This window comes from Bactrocera neohumeralis, unplaced genomic scaffold (genome assembly GCF_024586455.1).
Source record: "Bactrocera neohumeralis isolate Rockhampton unplaced genomic scaffold, APGP_CSIRO_Bneo_wtdbg2-racon-allhic-juicebox.fasta_v2 cluster09, whole genome shotgun sequence".
In the NCBI taxonomy this organism is placed as follows: Eukaryota; Metazoa; Arthropoda; class Insecta; order Diptera; family Tephritidae; genus Bactrocera; species Bactrocera neohumeralis.
The window spans coordinates 18,985,155-19,010,523 of record NW_026089622.1 but is presented as its reverse complement, the minus strand read 5'-3'; the positions used below and the strand labels follow the sequence as shown (position 1 = coordinate 19,010,523).

At 34.8% G+C, this 25,369-nt stretch overlaps 2 protein-coding genes across 3 annotated transcripts in view; one reads left to right on the top strand and one right to left on the bottom strand.

Annotated features, from left to right (window-relative positions):
- Positions 1-25,369, top strand: part of LOC126764046 (YTH domain-containing family protein) — a 70,738-nt gene that overhangs the window by 13,706 nt on the left and 31,663 nt on the right. The window lies entirely within an intron of this gene.
- On the bottom strand, positions 19,922-21,395 carry LOC126764149 (uncharacterized). Its single transcript, XM_050481948.1, has 2 exons — positions 20,965-21,395; positions 19,922-20,361 (listed from the first exon to the last, which is right to left on the bottom strand). The coding sequence occupies exons 1-2, from the start codon at positions 21,353-21,355 to the stop codon at positions 19,997-19,999; spliced, it is 756 nt and encodes a 251-aa protein (XP_050337905.1). The 5' UTR covers positions 21,356-21,395; the 3' UTR covers positions 19,922-19,996.

The window sequence follows — 25,369 nt, the reverse complement described above, 5'->3', positions numbered from 1 at the left end:
TACCTTATTCAATCTACGGTAATCCACACATAGCCTAGATGTACCATCGCGTTTTTTGACAAGGACAATCGGACTACTATACTCCGATTCCGATATCTCAATTATACCCTCACTAAGCCATTGCTCAATTTGGTCGTCTACAACACATCGCTCACTAAAAGGCAATCTGCGCGGCGTACAAAATATTGGGCTTTCGTCTTTAACAACTATGTTCATTTGCACCATGGTAGATTTACACTTATTTGGTTTGTAGTCTTTTACCAGTTCAAAAACTTTTTGTCTAGCATACGCACTAGCACCTACGTCAATATTTATTTTATCACCACTCTTTGGTTCAATTTCAATGTTAAACACAGAAAACGCCTTATTTTCATTTTCACTATTCAATTTTCTTATATTAAGTCCTGAAGGGTTAATTTTTATTTCAGCTAATAAACAAAAGTCAGCACCGATAATCATATCTGCTTCCAAAAACTCAGTTGCCACCACTTGGAACAACAAATTGTAATAGTCATCGTCAATTTTTATTGTTTTTTCTATTTCACCCATTGGTTTAAAATTACATTTTTTACCAAACCCAGTTAGCAGAATTTTTGATTCACTCATTGCCGGCCTATTTAATGTCTTGTATAAATCGAATGATATTATATTAACTTTGCTACCAGTGTCAAACAAAGCTTTACAATACAAACCATCTATGCTAATTGGCTTGTGCATAATATCGTCTTTTGCACTCACTATGTTTACACTTTTTGCGTTGTTGCTAGATTTTTTAAACACACAATCCTTCGCTATATGGCCAAATTGCTGACACTCAAAACATTTTGTACCTTTTTCTTTTTTATCGCAATTTACTGATTTGTGCCCTTTTGCACCACAGTTATAACACACAAAGTCTCGTTTAATATTTTTGTCATTTTCTTTTTTGTCATTTTCTTTTTTCAGCTGTTTTTTCACCGTCACTTGCTTGTTTCTTTCGCTTATACGTTCATAACATTTAAGTTTTTCCTTAAATTCTTTTACATTTTTCGCGCCGTACAAAATTGTTTTATTAATGTTCAGATCTAACATTCCGTCAATCACGTATTGAATTAACGCGCATTCTTCGATATTGCCTCGCGAAGCAATTTCCTTCATGTTAAAAAAATACTCCAGTACACTTTCATTTTCCTTCATTGTTCTTCCCACAAGCAATTTATGCAATTGTGCACTATTTGTTACTGATTTGAATTCATCAAGTAAACATAGCTTTAATTTTGCCCACGACGTGATACCTCTTTCACTTGATATAAAAAGTTTAGCAAGTCCTTTAAGCGATTTTTTAGCAAACACAAATTTTTGAAATTCGTCCCAAAACATAATTGCCGCTGTCTCTTCAAACTCTTCTATCCATATTTCAACTGGTATTTTTTCTGTGCCGTCAAATGTTCTCACCGAATCCTCTACGTCTCGAAAATTAATAGGAATCCGCGACATTTGTGTATTTCTCGCCGCGTCTGTATTTATATTCGCTTCACCCTCATTCGCAAAAGAGAGAAAGCAATCGTCGTTAATATTTTTTCTTATATTCGTTGTTGTCGTTGAATTTACTCCCATAGTCTGTACTCGTTGATTTATGCCATCGTTGTTGTGTTTTGAGCTTGCCACGTCGCTTGCATCGTCTTTGCTTGCGCCGTCGCCGTCGTTGCTCTCGTCGTCGCTCTCTTCGTTTTCGTTAGCGCTGTCGCTGCCGTCGTCGTCGTTAGCGCCTGCGTATAACAATCGTCCCTTTTGAAGATTTTCAAATATGTAATGTTTTAAATTTTCGCGTTTGTAATTTATACTTAAAATGTTGCATATGCAAGCGAGGTCGTTTTCGTTTAAATTTTTGTCTACGTATGCTAACTTTTGTAAGTATGCCTCGTCGCTGGCATCAAACAAAAATCCTTCAAATTCGCGCAACCGTTTGCGGTGTGCTCGGTCACCGTCACTTTCAAACACGAACTTGTGCAACGCCGCGATAGCCTCTTTTCTGCTACGCTTTAGGTTTTCACGTATCTTTTCAAACGCACCAAGCGACGCCATTATGCCGAATCGCACACAGCAAAATTTTCACTTATGGACGAGCCTCCAAAATGTAGATTTTGATTTATTTCAATATACATAGCTTTTAAGTTTATTTTTAAATATAGCTTTTAATTTATTCAAAAGTGGCTTAAAGTTTATTTTTAACACGAAAATGTATTTTAATTAAAAGTTCAAAAGTAACAATGTAAACAAGTAATTTTAACGCTCGATCCGTCGCGCTCGCCGTCTCGTCTATTACTCGTCGTCCAATCAGTGAGATGATGCAACAGCTCGCTGAGTCAGCTCGCTCAGGATAGAGTTGCCATCCCACATTAATAAAGTGAATTAGATAATAATTGAATAAATTATAAAATTTTTTTTATTATGTAAAATATTTACCATTTTTATGTTACCAAGAACATCATCTATTCCAAATGTATTACAATACTCAATTACTATGAATTTTCGAAATAAATTTTAACTACATATATTTTCCCCCTTTTTATATACATTAGAGTGTTTTTATTTTTTTGAATTATTAATTTTGTTCGGTCCCGTCACGAAATTTCCTTGGAAATACCCCTGGAAATTTTAGCCCTACATATTAACATTAAGAACTGGACCGAGGCATGTAAAAATTATCCATAGAAAATACACTACAATCTTGGTTTTTTATTTTTAAATTCCTCCAGATCAGAGGTATTTTAACATCGCTTTGACTTTAGAACTTGTCAGTTATACAAAAAAATGCGAAGGCGTGGAAAAATCAGGTTTAGAAATTTGGAATACACGTGGTTAATATTCATCTACTGATTACCAGTACCAGTTTTAATCCATTGCACTGCGTATTTGCAGTTCTATTCTACCATTCCCAATATTTAGTAATTTTATAATTTTTTAGGAAGAATCAGTTTGAAATTGTACGCATATACATACTTCAATGTATATTGCAAAGAATCGAAAAGATTTCTGTATATCTAAAATTATAATAAACCTTTTTATCAACACTCCAATTATTCCGTTATATCTTTATGTTAGATATCGCGCTTGGTTTGTTATGAATGCATTTGCGTCCTTGACCAATAATCTAGCAAAGTATCCGCAGTGCCTTGACGATGAAAATTCCAATGCCATTTTTTGTTGTGATATTAAATATATCGGACGGGCTCGTCTTAAAAAAAACTACCTGGTTAAGAAGCAAAATCAGTATAACCCATATACTAAGCATGTTTGGAAATGAAAATTTTTACTTATTTCTTTCTATTTTTGAATTACTAAAATTTTCAAATGATTCTTAAAAAAATTTTGAACAAATGCTTATGATTTGAAATATAATTTTTGTATTTATGAGATGTATTGAAATGTCCTTACCCTGCTTCTAAACTACCTCCCCACCAATTTTAAGCCAAATCGGTTTAGCCGTTCTTGAGTTATAAACGACTTTCTTTTATATACCAACTTTTACCATACTTGTAAATGCCAGAAAATAGCAAAAAAGAAAAAAAAAAAACAACAAACACATTCGGGAGCCAATTTGTTGCTACCGCTACGCCAGAGCATAGCGCAGAATTTAATTTTTTGCTCCCGCTCCAGCTATAGTTTTTTACCTAACAAAACTCGGAGCAGAGTAGAGCACATACTTTACATTGTTATACTAAGGCTACGCTGTGGCTCCCGACAAAGTGAGAGCGGTAGCAAGAGTAAAATGAAATGTTACGAGAGTAGCGTAGTTTTTCAAACGCTGCTTTATACATATAACATATGTATATACATACATACATGTGTATACAAACATACATATGTATTTGAAATAGAACAGAAGTGCACTAGAGTAAATCAGTGTTTAGTTCGCGATTACATGAGGCAACTTTAGTTGCTAATTCTCGGGCGATTCTCTTTTGCTGTCGCCCATTACCTTCACACGAGCAACTTGTGTTGCGCAACTCTGCTCGAGTTTTTTTCTCATTTTCTTTCGCTTTACTTTAACCCATTGTCTACTCTTTACTTTAACCCATTGTCGTTTCTTTTTCCTTATAGGTATTTGGGCCACTCTATCACATATATTAATCAGCTCTGTCAATTAAGAAATACATTTTATTTATTAAAACAAAGATATATCACCCTTTTTACTATCGTCTGAATCAATTTGTATGGCTTCCTCCATACATTTCACAATATCTTTAATTAATTCGATTTTTTCATCATACTCCATTTTCTAAAATATTTATATTATATTATGTATATTTGTATACATATTTGCAAATTAATTACCAAAAGATGAAATTAAATTTTTTAAATATATTCAAAATATTAATTTCAAAAAAAGATACGCAAATGCAACTATGTACTACGAAAGAAAGAACACGAATGCCGAAAAACGTCGCAGCAAACTGTTACGAATAAGAACACAAAGTTCCCTCTCCTCGTCGCCCCCTCGCCTATAAACCAAGAGTTGCCGCAACAAAAGTTGCCTCGTGTAATTGGGCTCTTAGGGGATGACATACAAACCGAACGCTGTCGATCATTTCCATCATTGAAGCATGAGTTTGCATCACTTCGGGTATTTTCTGCTGATTCGAACGTTCATAAACAAATCAGGTGTAAGCTGATCGCTAGTGATACAAAGTTGTTCACTATCGCTGATTTGAAGACAAACAGTTCACTTCGGGTACATGAACTGAACTGACAGAATCAGACGGAATAACGCGATCAGTACTTAAGTATAAAAAAAAAATTATTACTCGTTGCAGTTCTCTGGTATCCATCGTATCTGCGAAATTGCTGCTTGGTTTCACTTCTTCGTCCCATAAATCTTGCATCAGGATTCGAAATTGGCGAAATCCATCCTGAGGTGTCGAAACATATATATTAGAGCCCGACCGAATGTAAAATTTTGGCCGAAGCCGTAGCCGTAGCCGAACTTCGGCACCAAAAAAACATTCGGCCGAATACCGAAGCCGAAGCCGTATAAAAAAATTATTTATTTATTTCAGGAAAATGTATTTTATTTTGTATACAAATAAACACTTAAATTAAAAATGACATTTCATGTCTAAACAAAAAAAAACTTAAGTTCATGATGATCTTGGAAATATACATATGTACATGTATGTATGTATAAAATTAATAATTAAAGTTTAATAGTTTTATGTTGTAGTGTAGGAACAATGCTGATTATAACCGAGGAGGCTTGCACACCTATCACTGTAAAGCTGCCCAGCGGCACTAAAAAGTTGCTCGCTAGCCACGCTGCTCGGTGGAGCGGAAAGAAATTTTAGCGCTATAGATTTTAAAGAGACAAATGAGCTTAAATGCCAATATTGATATATATTTGTGTCTCTGGGTAGTAGACGTTGTTGAAAATAGTCGTTCACCTCTTTAAAAATACCCTGCGATTGTGTTTTTGATATTTCCTCAACGATTAGAGAGCTGTCGTGCATGTCCCAAAGTCTTGTTTTTGTGGAATTGTCAGTCACTGGAGGATGCAATGGACTCCCTGTCACTGAACATTCTGCTTTATTATTGTTATTTTCATCATAATTATAAATTTCGTTTTTACAAATATCTACTTGATCGGTTGAAAAATATTTTGTTTTAAACCTTGGATCAAGGAATGTTGCAATCATTAATTCGTTTTTCATTACATTCTGGAAACGATTGTTAATTGAATCAAGCAAGTTTTTCATTAAAAAAATCCAGTTCATCATGTTCCTCACATTCAGTTTGAAGTATATTCTGCAACATATGTACGTACCAATGCAATGACCATAGATATGGAGGCTAAATCAAGTGAAAGCTCTAGCGCAGCTTCATAAAAGGGTTGCAAAATTGAAACCAGTTTGCTTATACGTTTCCACTCATATCCAGTCGGAACGTCTATCGAGTTTTTCTCTGTCGCATATAAAACTAATGCGCTCTTTTGCTCTAACAGTCTTTCTAACATTATATACATACTGTTCCACCTGGTAACAACGTCCTGTATCAACTTGTGTTTTGGAACGCTACACATTTCTTGATACTGATTAAGATGTCGATAAGCTTGTTCACTTCTTTTAAAGTGTCCGACGATCTTACGACACTTTTTAATAATGTGGTCAATTTCTTCGTTTTTTAGCACGCAATCATGCAAAACAAGTTGTAGAGTATGCGCTACACAACCAAAGGATTTCAAATCACCTATGCGCATTGCAGCAGACATATTACGCGCATTATCTCTTACAACCAGATGCACTTTATTTCCTATTTTGAAATTATTTATCGTTTCAGCCAGCTTTTCAGCTATGTAGTTTCCAGTATGGTCGCCTTCCAAGGCTTTGGCGCCTAGTATAACTTTTATACGTTCAGGTCCATAAATCATATGTGCAGTCAGGCTCAACAATGAACAGCTTTTAGAAGAATTGGTCCAAATATCTGTGGTTATTCTGATCCATTTCGCTTTTTCTAAGACAGCAACAACCTTTTTTAAAACTTTTTCGTAAGTGTCCGGCATCAGCGATGTTCTGAAAAATTTTTCACTTTTCAGTTTGTATTTCGCCGGCATAGTTGGGTTTCCAAAATTAAGCCTTTGAAATGCTGCACCATCCACTATGCTATAGGGAAGCATATCAACAATTATGAGATCCATTATAGTTTTATCTATTGGAAGTGCCAACGGGTGATCATCTGGCCACAAATTTGTGCGTTCGATTGCTTCTGGCATGGTAATTTGCAATTTGTCGCTAATAATATTAATTTCGCTTTCGTTTGCCTTTCTTTTCTGTGGAATACTTAAACTGGCTATCCCCGTCGACTTTATAAATATATTCCAGTTTTCCGGGTGTATTTTCTTCAAATGATTTTTAATATTATGGGTTGTTTGCCTTTTTTTATCCTCGTGCCCAAGCGACAATTCTTGTTTGGAAACATTGCAGATGGCAGTTTTTTTCTTGCGAACAAAATGATTCCAATTCTTGGACATCTTAATCTAAATGCTTAAAGAAAAATAGAAGTATTATAAGTAAATTATTTTTATTTTAACACCTTACCAACGCGTTTGTTTGTTCCAATCTGCGAACAGCTGATATTGACAACAATGTTGCGTTGTGCAACTGTCACAGCAAAAGACATAAAATGTTCTCTACGTAAAGCAATAAATGTCGCCAAAAAGTATGCTATTTTTTTTATTAATAAACACTTGGTTTTAAAAAAGTAATATTCGGCAAAAAATTCGGTTTTTTTTGGCCGAAGCCGAATGCACAGCCGAATGTTCGGCAAACCGAAGCCGAAGCCGAACCTTCGGCCGGGCTTTAATATATATATATTTTTATACTATTGCAACCAATTGCTGCAGAGTATTAAAGTTTTTGTTCACCTAACGGTTGTACGTATCACCTTAAAATAATTCAGACAGATATAGGGTTATATATGTACATATATGTATATAAATGGTCAGGATGACGAGAAAAGTTGAAATCCGGTTGACTGTCTGTCTGTCCGTCGCACACTGGTCGATTTCATAGGCCAAAAATACAAAATAAAAGTTTGAAATTTACCACTCTTTGTATCAAAGCTATATCTTAAAAAACCAATAAAAGTAATGATAAATACATTTATGTTCTATCCCATTCGTACGCGCTACGAAAAGCAAGAGAATTGAGACAATAGAAACACGCAGACTGTGGAGTGAAAATAGCTTAAAAATTAACTCTTATAATAAATAAAATTGCAATATAAAATCATGTTTAATCGCCATAAATCGAAAGGTATATTGAGAAGAAAGGTATATGTTATATAACAAAGAGATTTTTATATAATAATATGTTGTTTCATTGTTTTAAAACTATGGTATTATAAGTGCCCTTTTGAGTGGTATGTTTTTATACTCTCGCAACAATGTTGCTAACGAGAGTATTATAGTTTTGTTCACATAACGGTTGTTTGTAAGTCCTAAAACTAAAAGAGTCAGATATAGGGTTATATATACCAAAGTGATCAGGGCGACGAGTAGAGTCGAAATCCGGATGTCTGTCTGTCCGTCCGTCCGTCTGTCCGTCCGTCCGTCTGTCCGTCCGTCCGTGCAAGCTGTAACTTGGGTAAAAATTGAGATATCATGATGAAACTTGGTACACGTATTCCTTGGCTCCATAAGAAGGTTAAGTTCGAAGATGGGCAAAATCGGCCCACTGCCACGCCCACAAAATGGCGGAAACCGAAAACCTATAAAGTGTCATAACTAAGCCATAAATAAAGATATTAAAGTGAAATTTGGCACAAAGGATCGCATTAGGGAGGGACATATTTGGAAGTAATTTTTTTGGAAAAGTGGGCGTGGCCCCGCCCCCTACTAAGTTTTTTGTACATATCTCGTAAACTATTATAGCTATGTCAACCAAACTCTACAGAGTCGTTTTCTTCAGGTATTTCCATATACAGTTCAAAAATGGAAGAAATCGGATAATAACCACGCCCACCTCCCATACAAAGGTTATGTTCAAAATCACTAAAAGTGCGTTAACCGACTAACAAAAAACGTCAGAAACACTAAATTTTACGGAAGAAGTGGCAGAAGGAAGCTGCACCCAGGCTTTCTTTAAAAATTGAAAATGGGCGTGGCGCTTCCTTACTTGTTCTTTTATGTAATAAAAAAGTTGTGATCCCTGTCTCGTGTCAAGTCAAGTTTTTTTACATTAGTTAATGTTTTCTAAGTCTATGCTTTTGATTTCAGCTACAACCTTTTGCATCTCTCTTTGTTATTAATTTTATTCTACCAGGCATGCGATTTTTTGTATGTTAAATTTCATAATTTTTTGTATTTACATACGTGTGTGTATATTAGAGTAATTCAATTTTTTTTTTTTTTTTCGTTTCGTACTCCTAGACACCTCTAAGAAAGCCTCTCCAAACATGAGTTTTTAATTGTAACGGGAAGGTCCTCCTACATACAGTTTTCTATTTTTTCTTATTATCAGATAGAAAAATTTATATCTCGCTTCCAACTACTTAAAAAAATATCTTGTTCCTTAGATTTTGTAGGAAATTGAATCCTCTACTAAAAAGGTCTATTATGATTTTTTCGCAAACCCAAACGTTTAAAAGATATTAACAGTTAAAGTTTGATTATTTTTGGGAAAATTTTTTATTTCTTATGAATTTTATAGCTCAGTTTTTGATTTAGTTGAATAGTTTTCAAAAAATTCAATTTCTCGTTTATCAACTTTTTTAATTTAATATAATTAATTAAAATTCGTTACCATTGGTGGTTGGCAGAGTAGGAAACAGGAGAGGGAAATTTTAAAAAGCTTTGGCAAAAGTTTTTATATAGGCAGTGGAAATATTTTTGGCCGCTGATTCCATACGAGACCTCCTGTACGCCAGCCCGTCCATGCAAGCTGTAATTTAGTAAAAATTCAAATATCTTCGTAGATAGGCGTAATCGGACCACTGCCACGCCCACAAATCGCCATTAGCCGAAAACATATAATGTGCCATAACTAAGCACTAAATTAAAATATAAAGCTGTAATTTGGTACAGGGGATCGCAGTAGTAAGGGGCGCCTGTGGGAAATTTTTTTTGAAAAAGTGAGCGTGGCCCCGCACTCTAACAAGTTTAATGTACATATCTCATAAATCACTTAAGCTACAACAACCAAATTCGCCCAGCGCGAAAATTACAAGAACTTCTTCGATAGTGTGAAAACGGATGAAAACCCCGCTCTGTTAAAAACTACTAAAAGCGCGATAAATCAATACACCAGAAACATTAAGTTTTACCACCGAGATGGTATGATAGAGCTTTATGGGAGCTGTTTTGAAAATTAGACTATGGGCGTGGCACCGCCTACTTTTTTGAGAAATTCCATATCTCGGGACCCGACTGACAGATTTTGACAAAATTTGGTACGTGGTGTTCCTTTCACATTGTGAAAAATGGACGAAATCGGACAACAACCACGCCTACTTCCCATATAGCACAATTTTAGATTCCACTTGATTCGTTCAGTTTCCAGTGCACAAATCAAGAAGCAATTAATATAACGGGATAAAACATTGCACGAATAATGTCTTTAGTGTTTTCCACCTCGTGACCTAGGTACCGAATATTTAGACCCCGTTACCTATAGTTAATTTTTTATCGAAAATGTCGGTCAATGTGTGATATATATAACTGAAATTAAGGGATAATCCTTTTCTTATAATGGTATGTCTGTATGTCAAAAATGTGTTGAATCGAACCAATACTTCACCCATATACTTAACCCATGGGTATTTAAATACCCACGCAGCAGTGTTCACGCGAAGAATCATATCTCGCAAATTTTTGAAGATATCGATTTTATTTTTTTTCTAATTCGTAGAGGAAATGTAAAACAATATACACTCCTTATAAGACAGAATAAAATTTCGATTAATAGGTGCCCATTTTCAAGGTCAAAGTTGAGATATTTTAAAAAATCAGAAAATGCATTTTCAAAGCTTTCCAGCAAAATAGGAAATAAGAAATACCAGTAAAATTAATCATAACGGGTTTTTGTAAAGGATTTTCTTAACAAACAAAAACAAAGAAAAAAATATTCTTAACCCGCTAAGGTCCTGGAGCTGAATATACTCACTTTGTTATTGAAATACCCATTGGGCAGATGTGTGCACTATAGCAGAAAAAATTATTGAAATATAAATTTCAATTTTGTTTAAACACATAGTTTTCTTTTAATCGCTTGAATGCTAATTCATATTAAAACTAACCAAAGCTGTTTATAAGTTTATTGATTATTTTTTTTATTTTTCCTTCATGTTGTGGTAACCCATTATGGCAGTCAAAACAGCATTGTTTTGAATAAAGTATTACATCACATTTTCTGCAACCAAACTGAGTTTGTTCTTCACATTGGTGGCAGCGAGCCCATCTGCCCAGTTTTGTTATTAAATGAAGCCGTCTGTACGTTTACTGATAGTATTATTATGCACTCCACCAGTTCGTCGTGGAATGGCTTGAGTTATTAAAGCTTCTGCAATTTCCACAAGGAAGTCAAAATGACTCATAACCTTGGAGTTGTCATATTTTGCACATAAAACTTTTAGTTTTCATGCATTTACCGTATCTGCATCGGATTTAAGTATTTATAAGCAACGGCTAGTACTATTTCTTTCCACATATTTTAATGCGGAAGTTGTTCATAGCATTGTCGAAGCAGTCAAAGCCTTCCATCTGTTGACTATATTCGTGTATTAATAAGGGTTGGTCAATAATCGTCATTTTCCGATCGTATCTTTTAACTTGACACATTTACGTATGTGCCAAAAAGTTACTCATCAAATAAAAAACAATCAAAAAGAAGTTATAGAATGGAATTGTTTGAAACTCTGGTTATTGTCAATTGTCATTCCAGCGCTTTGCTAATATATTATTAGTTCTGTCGGAACACGATTGATGCTAATGTCATGCACAGTGGCAGTTGCCAAATATCCAAGTATGATACATCTAATTGTGGATCGTAAAAAAGTTGTTGAATGTGACGCTATGGTGTTTTGATGTTTCTATTTTGATGGTAGGGTTGATTCTCAAATTTGTAATTTTTATTACGACGCCATTTCGATTACGATTTATTTTTCTTGCATGCATCTTGTGTTTTGAGCCATAAATGTGTTTAAAAAATTTTCAACATCATCAAGAATTATTTTAAGTATAAGGTCGCTGCCTAATATAATATCTTATTGAGATGGCTTGTTGCAGAAGGAATTTTCTAGTTTTAGGTAGGGAACCTTTTGCCGATGTTTGCTCTTTATATGATAGATTGGAAGCATGTTAGTGACAAGCAAGATTATAACTTTTTTTAAATTTTCTTATCCGTTTGGGAAAAATTATGACAATAGGGTAGATTTTATTTGAGTTTTGAATTACTCTTCTAGCCATTTCTGTAATTTTAAAATTAGCTTGTTTTGTTGGCAGTTTCAACCTATTTTGTACGATTATATATGGCTATGACGCCTGTTTGACCTTTTGCTTTATATCAGAGGTGATACAATTTTTGTGTGTTTGATAATTTTGGGTGGTTTATGTAAACAACTGTGAACATGTCCCGACAAGACGGTTTCGTCCACCGGTTATTCATAACCACCATGAAAGATTTCTGTGTCACACGGGGGCACTTTGAAATGTATGCCTGAATTTGTCTCTTAAGAATTTGTGGCAGCTCTAATTTCGGATTATTGATCAGAAATCATTGCTTTTGATTCTTCTAACTGGTCTAAGCAATTTTCGTATTTGACATAAGCCGTGAATTTGAAATTTTCTGGTTGTATGAAATATCTTTCACTTTTTTTTTTATAGCATCTTGCTTTGAGCTTGTAGCTAATGCAGGTGTACATAGACTATTTTCTACAGAAATACGGCACTTTTAGGGACTGCGTTGTGTTTGATTCTTTTGAATCTGAGCTCATTTAAAAAATGTATTGAAATAAAAAAAAAAATTTCTCTGTGTCGACTGATAGAATTAAAGTAATATTCGTATATGGCATATGAATGCGTGAATAAAAACTTTTTAAGTAAATAGAGTTGTTTACTTTGGGATAAATTAATTTTAATTTCCGTATATACATATGTACATACATTCTGTCAAGAAAGTATCGGGTATTTATAAATAAAACGAAAATTTTTCAATCATCATCCAAATTTATTTTATCGCCTTCAAAGTACATAACATCAATTTGAAGCGATGCACATGTGCCAACGCTCCTCCCAATAGTCAAAACATTTTGTTATAGACACTTTCCGGTATGGCCTTCAACTCTCGCGTCGAATTTGTTTTGAAGTCTTTAAGGATATTTCAGTGTGAAGAAAGGTAAAAGTCACATGGAGCTAAATCAGGCAGATTCGGTATTTGTTCAATGATATTTGTTGAGTGTTTGTCCAAAATTTAACACAAATACGTTAAAAAATTTTGTAAATTTCGACAAAGACTACTGAGGTCGACTGACATAAACAGCTGCTATAAACACACTGGTTGACAGATCGCGCTAATTTCTGGCATCATAATTAAGGACAGTTACACCAACCCAGAAAAAAAATTTACCTGTTTTCCATATAAGCGAGAGATGAGAGGGGGAAATGAAGAAGAAGAACAACATGACCTATCCAGCCTAGCCGCTGTTGATTCGTTGAACTATGTCAATTGATATGCGCAATGCGCAAAGGACCATAAATCTTCCGCAAAACCTTTATTGCTCGTCGAGAGAGGACTTTACTAAGACCAAATTAGCGCTTCTTGTCAAGAGGGATTCTTCGTTGAAATTCAAGGCTCACGTTGTTCCAAGATAGACGAAATTATCAACGACTTCAAAGTTATGACTATCAACCGTGACATGTGAGCTAAGTCGCGAATGCGTGACAGTTTGTTTGATGAGAGAAGATATTTTGTGTTGTCCTCGTTCACAACCAAACCCATACGCTTCGCTTTCTTATCCAGTCTGGAGAAAGCCGAACTAACGATGCGGCTAATGATATCAATACCATCGCCGTACGCTAGCAACTGTGCACTTTTATAGAATATTGTAATTTCTCTATTTATCTCTCCAGTTCGTATTATTTTCTCCTGCAATTGATTAAAGAAGTCACACGATAGGGAGTCTCCTTGTCTGAAACCTCACTTGGTATCGAACGGCTCGGAGAAGTCCTTCCCGATCCTGATGGAGCTTTTGGTGTTCCTCAACGTCAGCTTACACTCCCTGTGTTTTTTGTTCCCTGTTGGCATGTCGTCCATCTATTACAACATGATCGCTTCGAACTTTTCGATCCGGAGACAACAAAGTAGCCTATGAGGAATCCATTTGTGGGCGTTGCGTCATACGGGCTGAATTTTCTAACTCTTGTACCAAAGATGCCTTCTTTGCCCACCCTGGCGTTAAAATCACCAAGCACAATTTTAATATCGTGGCGGGGCAGTCATAAGTGCGCTCCATCCGTTCATAAAAGGCATCTTTGGTCATATCGTCCTTCTCTTTCGTCAGAGCGTGGGCGCAAATATGGGTTGATAAATTTTGCTTTGATGCGAGTTGTGGCTGGACTCCACTGGAGTGAAAGCCAGGACTCGATGACTGACTCTTTCCCCCACCACATTCACACATCGAATATGCGCGCCTTTATAATGCCGCTGTAGTAAATGTTACAAGGACCTACTCGTCTCCGTCCATGTCGCGTCCATCGCTTTCCTTAAACGGCGGTGATGTTAGCCTTCAATTTTACGAGGATATTAACATGGGTTTATGAGTTTGACATGCAAACAAGTCAACAATCATCGAAATGGAAGGAAGAAAGAGCCGAAACCGAAAACCAAGCCAAAGCGTTTATCTGAACATTCGTTCGTCGGACGGAATTGTGGAAGAACAATTCATGAATTTAAAACGACGATAATGCACCATCGCATCGATCGACGATTGTTACTGAATTTAAAGCCAAAAACGCAATGAATACCATCGACTAATCACCGTATTCACCAGATTTAGCTCCGTGTGTTTTTTCTTGTTCCCCAAACTGAAATTGCCGCTCCGTGGAACTCGTTTCCAGCCGACCGATCGAAGAGATAAAGCAAAATTCTTTGAAGGAGCTGACTGCCATAACAAAAAGTGCTTATGAAAAGTTTTTCGACGACTGGAAAAATCGTTGGCATAAGTGTATTGGGTATTACTAAATATGGATGAATAATTAAATATTTTATTTACAATTTCCGGTACTTTTTTGTCACAATGTATATGATAAGATATTTATGTTAAACCGAGTAATTTATTTTTGGTTTTCTTTTACCAATTTTTCTTGGAATAAATTATATTTTGTTGTTATAATTTGTATTTGTGATATAATGAAATAGAAATATATATGTATGTATGATTGTAAACTATGGATATGGGGTATATAATGTATATTTCTTTTGATTCATTCCACTGCATTTTCTCTTTTATAATATACTAGTCTAAATCCGCATCTCCATTCGCTTCTAGTTGTAAAGGATATCTTTTATCATTTCCAATATAATGAAATAGTAAAATTGTTGCATATACATACATACTTATTGTTATAGTGTATAACAATATTGGACTAGAGCAGATGATCGCGCTTCTTATGTTTTGCGCGTGCAGAAAGGTGTTAATCGAACTGTATTGAATCGTGTTTTTTTCGAAAGAAGTCTGAATTTTTCAGGTAGAGTGGTAATAAATGTTTTGAGGGTTAGCTCATTTAATTATGTACATTTGTTTCAATTGAATAAAAATAGTTATATCACAGTTTATGTTAAATAAACTAGTAAAATAGGTACATAAAATTTGGTATATTTGTAAATATGGTTTCAAACCTTTACAGTATAATAATAAAGTACTCATATTTTATTCAATAGTTTCGAGTGTTTTTTTTTAACAGAGCGTCTCACGTCTTGGAAATAGAATCCATGAAATACTAACAACGTTCAAATGGTAATCCTTCCAAAACCTTTTTCACTACCTGCCATAAATTTCTCACAATAGTTGGTTTTCGTTATAAACACTATTTTCATATTTCTCAAAAGGTTATGGAGTTGGGACAAAGAAACTGCGCAGATTTAGGCTTAACTTTAAATCCGTTGACTCTATATTTCTTTGCGTACTTGATGATATGTATATGATTATTATCATGTTGGTATACTTATATAAATTAAATATTTTCTCATGGATGACAGACTATATGTTTTTTACCAAAGTTGATATTTTGCTCAAAGATTCTAACTAAGGTAATACAGGTTAAAAGTGTTTCGAAAGTATTTTAACAAAGCTTTCGTTTGATTGTATTAAAGAGTATTGTGCATCGCCCAAAGGCGTCGCAGTTGTTTTGAAATTAAGAAAAAATCGAAAGTAGTTTAACAAATCTGATTTTTATATATACCATTTTTAATGCATTAGCTTATTCTTAAAATTGGACAATGGGCACTACTCATATGTCGGTGAAAACTCATTTCTCAAAACCTGCTCTACTAATTTGAATAAAATTTTGTACGTACATGTCCGAAGTTAAATCAGCGCTTTCCAAACTTTCGAAAGCGTTTTTGAGATTCAACATTTTTCTTCAACAAAGTAAAGGGCCTACCTTTTCCTTTATTTAACAATACAGTGTTGAAATCACATCCCTTGAAAACATGAAAACCAATCAAGTTTCAAATTACTCAAAGAGGGTCAAGAACGCTGATGAACTGATGATTAATACGTCAATAAAATAAAGGAATTGGCGCTTGAAAATCGGCGATTAACAATAAGAACTCTTACTCGCATCGTTGGAATATCGGAAGGATCAGAGCAAGCCATTTCGAAAGATCATTTGGGGCTAAGAAAAGTGAAATCCCGATTGGTTCCTAAATCATTAAATTTTTTCGAAAAACCGCGTCGCGCTAATCCCTGTAAACAACATGGCTTTCCGAATACCAAATGTCATGCAACTTATTATTATTGGCAATGATCTAATGCTTATGACGTGGAAACTGGCGATCAATCGACCGAATACCGTGGCAAAGTTGAGACGAACCCGAAAAAACACGTCAATGCAGGTTAAAAATCAAGGTTATGTTGACAGTTTTATTTAATTATCGAGGTGTGGTGCATTTTGAATTCCTTCCGACCGACCGAACTGTCAACAAGAATTACTATTTGAGTGTTTTGCGTTTAGCTATTGGTAAAAAGAGGGCGGAATTATGGGCCGACAACACTTGGTGTTTGCACTACAATAATGCGCCGTCGGGTACTGCATTGATCCTTAGTGACTTCTTGCTATTCAGCAAACTCAAACGATCGGAAATTGATTTTGGAAAAAACGTTGGCACAAGTGTATTGAGGCCAAGTGGGATTACTTTGAGGGGGAGGACCTACATTAATTTTGAAGAATAAATTAAGAATTTTAAAATTAATTACGAATTCTTACAATCTTTTGCTAAACAATACATATTAAAAATAGATTTGTTAAAATACTCTCGAAGTTTTTTTATTTTTCTAAACATCTGCTACGAGGTTATAACTAACAAGCTAGTCGGCCATTAATTTTGAGAAGGCCGAAAAAACGAATTTTCCAGAATATTTTCTGAGAAAACTATTACATTTATTGATCCAAAAATTTGTACACATGTTATGGTATCTTTTAACTGTCGTAAGAGTTAGTATTAGTAAAAACATATATTTGGAAAGGAACTACATCTGATCTTCGGGAGATCCTTTCAAAAAAGACGTTTTTAGGTGACCACTATATCGCTGAAATTAAAAAAAAACCAAACAGATTTCGTTAAAGTAATGTTAAGTAATTATAAGATTAAGCAAACTAACCATTTAAAAAAAAACGCGCAAATGCCATTCCAAGCACTCTGAAAAACCTTTTCAAATTTTCGTGTAAATGTAAATATAATATACTATATGACCAAACGGTAGCTTTCTTGAAATACTTTCGAAACACGTCTAATTTTTGTACCTGTATTACCTGTCATATGTACCTATACTGGACCTAATGGCTCCCGATTTCGCGTAAGTGTACAAAACCTTTTTGGATAAATCCGCTTGCGCATCAAGAATTTTCTTTCTTGTTACACCCATGATTTTTTTTCGTAAAACTTTTCGTACTGCTGAGTTTTCTCCAAAGAAATCGTTGGAGGTATATTGATCTGGTCGCCTAGCTGACCGGATAGCACCGCGTGTAGTTTCTTACTAATACGGCTTATGTGATCAATTTAATATGCGGGAATATCCGCAATATTCACCCGTATTGTCGATTTATAATATTTGTCTAAAATATTTTTTCGTGACTCGCAAAAATCTGCGTCGATATGTATGCACGATCATACATCTTCATACATATTTACGCAAGTTTATTGGTAAAGCTGTTAGAGCGGCAAGGGAAGCGGTGACAATCAGCTTATTCTTTCGGCACAGCTCGGTTTTCAACCAACAACAGAATGTACTTACGCTTTGTCGTCGCGTTGGTCCGTCTACACATTGACAGAGAACGTATAATATAGAGAAGGTTCAACTACGGACAAGCGTGTGAACTGTCAAGAGCCATGAATTTTCTATTAGTGGATTTCACCACTTTTGGCTCGGCAGGAGAAATTTTAACAGAAATGAGTGAACAGAGCTGAGCATTGAATGAAAATTTTTGCCTTTTGGCTTATATTTTTATACTTTTACATGCTATCATATCAATTGATATGAATATAATTTTGCAAATTTTTGTGAATTCATGCAAAATTGATAACATTATTATTAAATCATGCTATTTTCATGGTAATATTTGTAGTTAATGATCAAATGAGCTACTTTTTAAACATTCCTTATCTTTGATAATATTATATAATTTCGTATGCATGTATGTACATATATACATATGCTATATACATACATATATGAAATATTATCGTAATATCCTCAAAACATAATATATTACCATAATAATATATGAAATCATACCTCTTATCATTTAAAACTTTCATACACATCTATCCTGCAGATATGTATGCAAGTACAAATCAATTTCAAATCAAGATATTACCATTTATCAGTAATATAAAAGAGCGCGCTTCTCTATATTTACGTACACACATATGTATGTACATATGTACGTATGACATTCTCACACAAATAATATATGTATGCGTACGCATGTAAATCAAAAAATACAAACATTCTTCTGGAAAAATAACAATAGTGTCAAAAATCATCATGCATACTTACAATATGAGTACACATGTAAATATGTGTGTATGAAATTCCCACACAAACAATGCATACACAACATACATACTTACATGCTTTCACATGTGAATATGTCACCCGCAAAAATTACAAATGTTGTTCTACAAAAACAACAATCGTTTGAAAAAGCATCAGAAACCAATATGGCAGCCAAATTGCCGACGTCAAAATTTATAGTAAATTACACAACAACAAAATTTTCATTCATGAACGCAAACGTACTTTCAAAAAGCATATTCGATTCATTCATAAAAGCAGACGCCATTATATCTCCCCGAGCATGCCTTGCCTACAAGCGTCTTTGCGCGACGATTTCAAAATCTAAAAATCATAAATTGAATATATTTCTGAAGTTCTATGGATGGAAAAATTCACAACCCCGCAAATATAAGTATTAAAAAATATTAGAATAAAATAGACAACATAGTTTATTTGTCGAATTTCAAGTCTAGAAATTTTTCAAAGAAAATATTCAATATTCTTCTGATTTTTGTGTACAGTCAATCCCGGTGAAGTAGTACTCCGCTTAAATGAGAATCATCCCTCTTCACTGCCTATGTCTTGCTGCATCTCACGGTTTTTTTTTTGAAAAACATAGAAATTATTGTTTTAAGTACCACTCGCTTAAATATACGTGTCCGCACTCGCTTATGTACCATATTATATTTTTATTTTTGACAAACCACAAAAATCTGTATCTTTGAAAGTGGCACATAACCGGGATTGACTGTGTTTGTCAAGGAATGTGAAAAATATTTTGTAATTCTGAAATATTTTTACGCAGCTGCGTCGATATGTATGCAAGCTCACGCACAAACATACATATTTACGCTGGTTTGTTGGCGGAGCTGTACAGCGCACTATGGTCGGAAACATCACTTTTCTTGGCCAAAACTATTAAAACTTAAAATAACGGAATTTTTAACTGGAATTTGAAGTTGCAGTATAATTTAAGTGTTTTTGTATAAAATAATTAATTTTTTTTTTTAATTATCAACATTTAGAATTAAAATAAAAAAAAAAATGTTTACATAAAATTTTTGTTTCTTTTCTTTCTGAGTTTTTATATTTTTTAGTTCTAAATGAGAAAATATACGATACTTACGAATAAATATGTTGTTTCAGGAAATTGAAAATATAATTTACACACGTATTTACGAAAATATTAAAATTTTATTAAACTCTTTAATTTAAATACAATTCATTATCCAAAAATGTATTTTCCTGTTCAAATTCTTCTGGAAAATTCTTCGTCGCCCTCGTCATCATCCATATTTTCTAAATTCTCAGTCGCACATGTTTCACCGATATCCTCACAATACAATAATTCCTTTACTTCTAGTGGCAGCGTTAAACGCTTCCTTTGGCGCACACGTGTATTTAAGCGAAGAGATGAAATTAATGGATCCGATGTGTCAAGAGCTCTATGAAATACATCGAAAAGATTATCAATGCGGCTAGTCTTACGTGCATGGTGCAGTCTGTCGCTTTTATATATTTTGTTTCGTGACTCAGCTGCATCCTCTCCGAAGTAACCAACAGGAAGTGGTGTATTCTGCATTATTTGCTTTGAGTGAACTATAACTTTATGTACTGTGGGAGTCATTGGCAACCAGGGGTACTTGCTTTGATATAATTGACCAGTTTGAAAGCAATACTCTTCAAATTTATCCAAATTTAGGGAAAATTGGCACGATAAACATATTAATATTATTCTCATTCGAAATATTAATTCAGTGTCTACTCCTAAAATTTTCGAAAATTTATCATATTCCGTAAATGCTCTTCGCGACGTGTTGCCGTCATTTGTGGAACCACAACCACCTGCTTTCGGAACATCAACATGAAGACTTAGTTCTTTCCACAACTCATTCCGGATATACTCTTTTCTTATCTTAATTGCATCTTTATCTTCCTCCGATCTAATTTGCCATTTCTTTACTTCCATTTTGTATCCTAAATGTAGTACGAACTCAAAAAATCTAATCCAGGAGTACAGTGGACTAATTCCGTACTTTAGATTTCCATCGATAGGATGAAATTTTACGCTGTTATAATCTGTGACTTTAACAAAGTCAGTTTGGGTTCCATGGCATATTGGACATTTTTGATTTGATTTTGTATCGGTTAAAACATTCAAAACTTTTCCATCTATAACAGTTAAAAACACTCTGAACGTTATTTCGATTATCTTACCAGCTTCGATTTCAACACGTAAGTTTTCAAGCTCTTGAATTTGTTTATTTAAGTCAGCAGCTTCTCTTGTTATCACTTCCTTAGTTTCACTCGTGTATTCTAATTTTAAAGGCCGACAAAATCTTGTGGACTGCGGAAAACAATTATTCCAAATCGGGGCTCCCGCGCTACTCAAGAGTCTCAAGGGAATCACTGTTGTGGCCAAAAGACATGAATCAGCATTTCGTGATGTACTTTGGTCAAGGAAAGATTGCTTATATTGAGATTGACCAGAGCTGCTGTCAAAACCGGAGCTAAATATCATTTCCGTTGATATGAAGTTACACGTAATTGTCGCAAATACTTCCTTTTGCATCTCTATAATTCTTTTAGCCGTATGGTTTAAAAGCATTTGTAAAGGAACCTTTGCACATTTGTCATCTACAAGTACACCATCGGGTCTGCACTTCCTTTTTATTGCTAATATATTATCATAGGGTGGATAAATATTAGCGTTACGTTCCTTGCTAGAAGTCCGGATGGAACAGTATTGCCTCTTCGAAAAATTGTTTTCGAGAAGAAATGATAACGCTTCCTCATCAGACATTACATTAGGTGCTTTTACGTCATCGACATATAGCTTCCTAATCTTGGATGGTCTTGATGGACTTTCGATGGTTTCTTTTAAAACAACTGCCAAATCTAATTGTCCTTCTTTTCGAGCCGAAATTGATGCTGCTTGAACTAACAGATTTGTTTCGTTGTGTTCTGACATCGAGAGGTTTGCTACTTGTCTTCTCTTACTTCGTTTAGATTTCTCAGAGTACTTAAGTTGCGGGCGTCCAGTTAGTGATACAATTTTTTCGTCTGGGCTTAGTTCTACTGTGCATTGAGTCTCTGTGGAAGTGTTTTCTAAATTTATTTGCCTGTTTATTACAGTTTCTGAGCAAAGCCAGCCAGAATATTTAATTTTAACATCATCTAATCTTCTATGACACTTTTCCCACTTTGCAGACAAATTATTGTTAAGCATGCGTGTTTTTTTTTTTGTTAAATACTTATAGCATTCATTTGAAATGTTATCGGCTCCACATTTTTGTATAAAATAATTTATTAGTGCGTCCTTATTTTTTCCTTTCTTCTGCTTGGTCAACCAAATATCAAAAACTGCTGAATTCTGTAAACAAATGACGACTGAAAAAAAAATTTACTCAAAAACCGCAAAAAACCGCAAATCGAGATAAACATTTTCAAAAACTAAACACTTCAAAGTAATTTTGGTTTTTAATCTTATGCTTAACACTCCTAAACAAAATGTGTTAAGCTTACTTAAACATAAAAAATAAAATAAATTTCAAAATGTTAAAGACTTTTGGAAAAAGGTATTTTATTTATTAGAGTATCCAAGTTTTGAGTATTATATTTTACAAAATTAATAAACTTACCATCACCTTCGTGTTCCATTTAAACTTTTATTTAACACGCTTTGTTTTCAGCTTTAACAAGCAATTGAAGTAAGCACTATAAAACACCGAACGCAATTATGTTTACAAATGAAGCAAACAAATTCAACTTCGATGACTCACCGAATAACGGAGAATTGCATATTACAACAACAAAATTCATTTTTGGTTGTTTTGGAGCGTTGACTACTAGATTTCAGAAACAACAACATATTTCGGGAGTGCAAATATTTTGACTTTTGGCCAACGAAATGAAATTTCCGACCATAGTGCAGCGGCAAGGAAAGCGGTGACAATCGGCGGCCATTCGTTTATTTTTTTCGGCACAGCTCATTGGTTGTCCGTGACAACGGAGTTTTTGTATGAAACAATGGTTGTATATATTTACATACAAAGTTGTGTGTAGACAAAAGTACAAGCATTATGCGAATTATTGTTTCAAATTTGTTTACATGAACACAAAATTACATACATACATATGTACATATGTGAATATGTGAAATTTATGCGTACGGTTTTTTAAAATCTGTTTACATGCACACATAATTATATGCGTATGACTTTTAAGATTTTATCAAAAGGGGATTTTATCAAAAAAAATTTTATCATTACGGGTATTGTTTTTAAAAATCTGTTTATATGTACAAGTAAACAATTTCTCTTTGAATTTGTTTTAAAAATTGTATTTCCCTTGGTAATACCAAGGGCAGCCGGTCTCAGCGGAAGAGTTGAAATAACTGAATTACATACGAGCGACGTTAGCGTCTAAATACCTACACTACTTTGCCCTAACTTTAGTTGCTGCACATTATTGACTTCTTAGTTGCTTACACTTTGTTTGTTGTTGTCACGCGCAAGGCTAAAAGCGTGCGATCAGCATAATGGCCGGATGCATACTTAATGCGGTATTGAGTTCTTATAAAGTTGCAGACGCGCCGTCAGCGAATTCGGTGCAAGTGATATTTTTGCCGGATGTTTGGATACCTGTGCTAACTACTCCCCCTCTTGAAGTGAAAGCGTCCCCAGTTTCCTTTATGATGTTCTTCAGTACTACCATATTTCTTTGTTGTTTTCGCAGAAATATTGCTATGCTCATAGCTGTGGCAATTAGGATTAGGATCAAGGCGGTTCCCGATTGTATTGAGCGGGTTTCAATAAGATTCTGTAGGTGCGCTATGTGCCTGAGGTTTTTATATTAACTCTTTGTAGGTGTGGGAGTGATAACAACTCGATATGTTCTGTAAAGTTAACGTTCTGCGCGGGTACTGCTTCAGGATGCGAAAGTATTACCTCGTTCCAATTGCTATAAACGGTGGAGTTTATTGTAATTTCCCCTTTGAATGTTATCAAAAAGGTTCCTCTAGCTAATCTTGTCAAATTTTCATTTTTTATTACAGCGGGTTGATCATTAATTAGAATTACACCGTTATCGATCTCCTCAAGAGCGAGAACGTGATCGGCGGATTGTGATTTGCATTCTGCGAAGTGCTGGTTCAATAGTTGTACACAGGAACTTTCTTTCAAGGGTTGGCAGAAGTTTGCTATTATGGCTTCCTTGCAATTATAAAGTGGGATGTATTCTCTGTTGCATTCGGCAATAAGATTTGTTTCCAAGGAAATAATCTTTCCTTCCTGGATTACGGGCAGCAACTTTACCTTATTACAAACTCTAGCTATTTTTGGGTATTTAATAATGAAATAATTAAATTGTGTATTTTGAAATATCTTAAGTTTAGAAACAGAAAGTATGTCAGTTATACTGGTATTTGTAGAGAGCTCAGCAGCTAATATATTATTTATTTCCATGCCATCAAGCAGAATGGGGTTAATAACATTTACTTTTCCTAGAGCTACCGACGTTATAATGGTTTCTAATTCCATTATCACCGCTCTATTTCTAGTACTGACTAAAGAAAAGAGATTTCCAGTGTCGATCTGTGTCTGTTTTGCCTGTGCTAAAAGTTTATTAACTGTCACCGTCAATTCGTTTATTTGTTTCTGTGTAACTAAATTAATTGTTGCCTGCTGTTCGTTTGCTTCTATTAGGGCTTCAGTTGTGGTCTCAATTGTTTGAAAGTCATCAAAGTCCGGGGTGCCGGTTATGTATTTTAATGCAGTCCCTAGGATATTGATGCTTCGCGCATGTCGGTGATGTGCTCTGACCGCGTCTAGTAGTTTTAATATTTCGTTAGCGTCGTTTCGAAGTAGTTGCCTGGCGTGGGAATGCGGAAATTGCTTTAATATTGTGTCCGTCTCTTCGGCTATCGTCTCGAATTCTGATAAGTTTGTCTTGTGTAATAAAAACTCGTATTGTTCATGGAGGATTACTTTCCCTGTTGTTAATGGAATGTAGTGAGAGGTGGTATAGTTGAATATCCTCGCGGTAGTCCAATGGTTCATTGCCAAGAGTAGGGTTATCCTAAGGAGGAGGGAGAAGTTTTAGTTTTTTGAGTTGGATTTGTGAACTTTGCGTCCGTCTATCAAAACATTGGTACCTAAATCGTTTTGGACTGTTTTTTCGGTGTAAAGTCTAGTAAATTTGTTTCCTATTCTCCTGTTGGTCTTTACAAAAACTTTTTCTCCTGACTTATATTGTCTTGTTTGTTTTTTTATATTATGTATTCTTAAGTCCTTTTGTTGGGTGCATATAAGTTTGTTTTTTATTTCGTTAAGAAGTTCGTCAGGCGCTGCATGTATGACATCTATGGGTTTCTTGCCTGTTACGGAGTGTATGGTGCGGTTGTATTTAACCGTGGCTAGCAGGATTAATTCGGCAGTGTCGGAAATGCAGGTCTCGAGCTTTTGGCAGCGTGCGATTTCCGTTAATGTACTGTGGAACCTTTCCACTTGGCCGTTAGTCGCACTATGAGCCGGTGGTGTGGTGTAGATCGTGACTTCGAAGTGGTTTTTTAGGATTGCTCTAATAGTCTCAGAATTCAATGACCTCTCGTTATCGCAAACCA

What these genes read in the sequence shown, in the direction of transcription:
- LOC126764149 (XM_050481948.1), bottom strand. Translation starts at nt 21,355, where the DNA reads ATGCTTTTAAACCATACGGCTAAAAGAATTATAGAGATGCAAAAGGAA. An exon ending in ACGTGTTGAAATCGAAGCTG is followed by an intron (nt 20,362 to 20,964) that starts GTAAGATAATCG and finishes TGACTCCCACAG; the next exon opens with TACATAAAGTTATAGTTCAC.